Genomic DNA, 3,808 nt, shown 5'->3' with positions numbered 1-3,808 from the left:
AGCGGATGGAACCAGAACTGACTTCAGCATGTAACAACCCAACACCAGACCCCATCTTTCCTGCCCTGAAAGACTGTTACAAAAGATGGAACCCAAAACCATGGACTAAATGAACCCAATGGACATTTTAGAAGAATGGTCCATAGACTAAGGGAACGCTATCTGTGTATGTATCAAAAAATTGGAAAGTGGTGGTGATTAATTGGAATGTATTGTAAGGGTAGGACCTAAGCATGACGTAAATGGTATAGAATAAGGGGTGGACACTGTCCTTGTTTCGGTTGGGATAGAGTTAATTTTCTTCATAGTAACTAGCATAGTGCTGTGTTTTGGATTTAGTACCAGAAGAATGTTGATAACACACTGATGTTTTCAGCTGTTGCCAAGTAGTGCTCAGACTACTCGAGGACTTTTTCAGCTTCTCCTGCTCGGCCAGGTGCATAACAAGCTGGGAGGGAGCACAGCTAGGCCAGCTAACCCAAACTGGCCAAAGAGCTATTCCATACCATATAACGTCATGCTCAGGGGGAGTTGGTCGGTCGGTTGCGGGAAGAGTGATCGCGGCTTGGGGACTGATTGCAGATCAGGACGGGCTGGGCATCGATCGGTGGGTGGTGAGCAATTGCATTGTGCATCGTTCGTTTTGTATATTCTGTATATTCTGTTACCATTATTATTATTATTATTATTATTATTATTATTATTATTATTATTATTATTATTATTATTATTATTATTATTATTATTATTATTATTATTATTATTATTATTATTATTATTATTATTATTATTATTATTATTATTATTATTATTATTATTATTATTATTATTATTATTTTCTCCTATTAAACTGTCTCTATCTCAGCCCACGGCTCTAACTTTTTTTTTTCCTTCCCAATTCTCTCCCCCATCCCACTGAGGGAGGGGGGAGTGAGCGAGCAGCTGCATGGTGCTAGGTTGCCAGCCAGGTTAAACCACGACAACTGCCATGAGATTTTACCACATGTTTACAGGCTTGACTGAATCCACACCACAGGCATGCTTCTCAATAATTTCTTCCAATAAAAGGGGGGAAATGGTTGCCACAGTGTTAGAAAGTGCTATAGCTTCTTTCTCCTTGCTCAGATAGCTCAGGCCGTGAGAAATGCAAACTCCCCTTGCTTCTGCATCAGCACCCGTCTGAGGTGCAGGCTGAAAACTGGGTGCCTTCCTCTTCAGGATAATCACAGACTGCTTTTGGTAAAAAAAGCACTCCGCTGCAACTGCCTCCTTCACTAAGTAAATGAAATTATAAATATCTCAAGGGATCAGCTGTGAAATTGGGAAACAAAAGCGTCCATGTAATTTCCTTTATAAACCAGAAGCATGCATGGCATTTCTTGCTGGGGAAAGATTACGAGCAGAGACTGTGTTCCTATGTGTTGTATTTGTCACACTGCAATAATAAAAACAACCATCCAACATATTTTAATGAGTAAATTATTCTAAAGCACTTGCCACACAAAAGAGGTCACAGTGTTATCTTTGAATTTCATTCTGAAATATTACTACTTTAAAAAGTATTAAAAAAACCATTATTAAAGTCATTGGTTCATTAACCCCTGAGGACATTACATAGCTGATGGAGGAGTCTGTTAGGAAACCCAGAGGAAATAGGCGACTTCATCCAGGTCAACGGGATAGTCCGTGAGCAGCACTGGAGTCTTCTCAAACAACTCCCCCTTGTAGCTGCGCCCACCGCGGGGCGAGATCCACCAGATGGGGCGGATGATGGGGTCGCCCGTGTCAGTGACCTCCCCGGCCAGCTCCAGCAGCAGCGGGGCCACCAGCGACTCATGGAGCTCTGTGAACTTCTGTGCAATCTCCACCACCTCCTTGTCGTAGAGCCAGGGCGGGATGGAGAACTGCATGGAGGGCATGAAGGCCGACAGCTCCAGCCAACGCACGTACAGCTCCCGGTCGGGGATCTCCACTGCCCCATCTGTCTTGTTGGGGAGGAAGTTTCCTCCGATCATATCTGGCAGCACAAATGGGTACCCCAGCATGCTGATGGTGAGTACCGTGGGGATGAGGGACTTGAGGCCAAGCTCGTAGCCCCAGACGGAGTCGCGGTCAATGATGCGGAAGAAGCAGGAGATGTTCTGTGACTGGTAGCCCACCCGCACCTCGGCCAGCTCATAGAAGGGGATGGCCATCTCCGTGTAGCGCCGTGACCAGATGCTGGGGTCTGAGAGCGGGCGGAAGGTGCTGAACTGCTTGGGCAGGTAGCTGGTCTCACCTGCGTCGAACTTGAAGGATGAGATGCCGTATTTGTGGCGGAGCTGGCGCAGGTGGCTCTGGAACCAGTCCCGGGCCGCAGGGTTGGTGAAGTCCAGGATGGCCCCAATGCCATTCCACCACTCTACCATGGCCGGCAGCCGCCCAGACGGCTCCTTGATGAACAGCTGACGCTCAATTCCCACCCCAAAATTGGAGGAATCTCTGTGAATGAAAGGGTGAGTCCAGAGGGTGACCTTAAACCCATCTTCCCTCAGTTTTGCAAACATCTCTGTCACATTGGGGAACTTGACGGGGTCAAAGTCAAAGTCCCCATAGGCTTGCGTGTACATGTCGTCAATTTCAATGTGGCTGCAGTTAAAATGGTACTTCTTAATGCTTCTTGCAAAATGCAGAACTTTATCCTGGTCAATATCTTTTTTGTAGAGGGCCCAGGTGGACCAGATGGGGTATCGGAAGGCATTCTCGGCAGGGATCTTGGAGGGCTTGTTGAAGTACCTGCGCACCATGTACTTGTGGATGGAGGTGACGTCGGAGCCCACGCAGACCCGGTAGCTGAGCTCGGGGAAGGGCGGCTGCCCCGGTGGGGGCTTGTAGGGCGAGTCCTTGTAGCGGGCCTGGAAGAAGAGGGCACGCTCGGTGGCGTTGAAGCCCAGGTGGAAGGGCACCGAGTAGCCATCGCTCGTCACGTAGGGCACGGGCTCCTGGTAGCCAGCCAGACGGATGGGCCAGTGCTGGGTGCTCATCTCCGAGCCCCCGTACCAGTGGGCGTCCTCCCAGAACATGGTGTGCTCCACCGCCGGGCCGTCCGCCAGCTCCTCCCAGCGCACGCGGTAGCACATCACCGTGTCCTTGGGCTTCACCGTCTGGATGAAGAAGTTGAGCGGCCCCCCGCCCGACCGCGTGCAGCTCAAAATCTCGCCCTCCTTGGAGCACGACTCCAGGTCAAGGCTGCCCGAGCGGAAGGCCAGCCGGAAGACCACCTCCCCGTGCTGGTTCCTGATGACGAAGCCGTCTGCCCGCAGGTCCATCAGCTCCGTCTTGAGCCGCTCCGCCTTCCGCAGGGACACCGTGTAGTAGCACCAGGCCACCACCGCCGCAATGAACAGGATGAGGCCCAGCAAGATGGTCCACAGCCATCTGGAGGGCTTCTGCATCATGGGTGTGACATTTTGGGGCAAATCCATTTCTTTGGCATCACGCTTTTGTGCATTTCCATGTCTTCCCATGCGGCGAGTAATCAGACTGTCCATGACTCCTTGGTTAGAAACTTTGCTGCTGAATTTTCTTTCCAACCAATGGACGTGAAATCCAAGATGCGGCGCAAAGATGGTCCGAGTCTCCTTTCCAAAGCCTGTCTGCTTACACCTGCAGTGTTATTTCATGAAACAGAGGGTTATAAACACAGAAAAAAGCAATTAAATTTTGCTCACTGTCATAGCTCCTCTCCTCCTGTTTGCAGTCCGGCAGCCTCCCAGGCTCTGCAGCTCTGGCTTGTTCTTCTCTCTGCGGCGGCGGGCGGCGGTCCGGG

General features: G+C 50.1%; 1 protein-coding gene across 1 annotated transcript; it reads right to left on the bottom strand.

The window, feature by feature from the left end:
• Positions 1-1,582: 1,582 nt before the first annotated feature.
• On the bottom strand, positions 1,583-3,641 carry LOC104133871 (myogenesis-regulating glycosidase). The gene has a single exon (XM_009647336.2). It carries the CDS (start codon positions 3,528-3,530, stop codon positions 1,635-1,637), a length of 1,896 nt encoding a protein of 631 aa, XP_009645631.1. The 5' UTR covers positions 3,531-3,641; the 3' UTR covers positions 1,583-1,634.
• Between the last annotated feature and the right edge of the window lie 167 nt (positions 3,642-3,808).

The sequence above is a fragment of the Egretta garzetta genome, unplaced genomic scaffold, assembly GCF_000687185.1.
Source record: "Egretta garzetta isolate BGI_Z169 unplaced genomic scaffold, ASM68718v1 scaffold59, whole genome shotgun sequence".
Taxonomy (NCBI): domain Eukaryota; kingdom Metazoa; phylum Chordata; class Aves; order Pelecaniformes; family Ardeidae; genus Egretta; species Egretta garzetta.
Note: the sequence above shows the minus strand (reverse complement) of the source record. Positions and strands in the feature narration are given on the sequence as shown.

Excerpts from the sequence above, each read along its gene's own strand:
- LOC104133871 (XM_009647336.2), bottom strand. The coding sequence starts at position 3,530 with ATGGACAGTCTGATTACTCGCCGCATGGGAAGACATGGAAATGCACAA.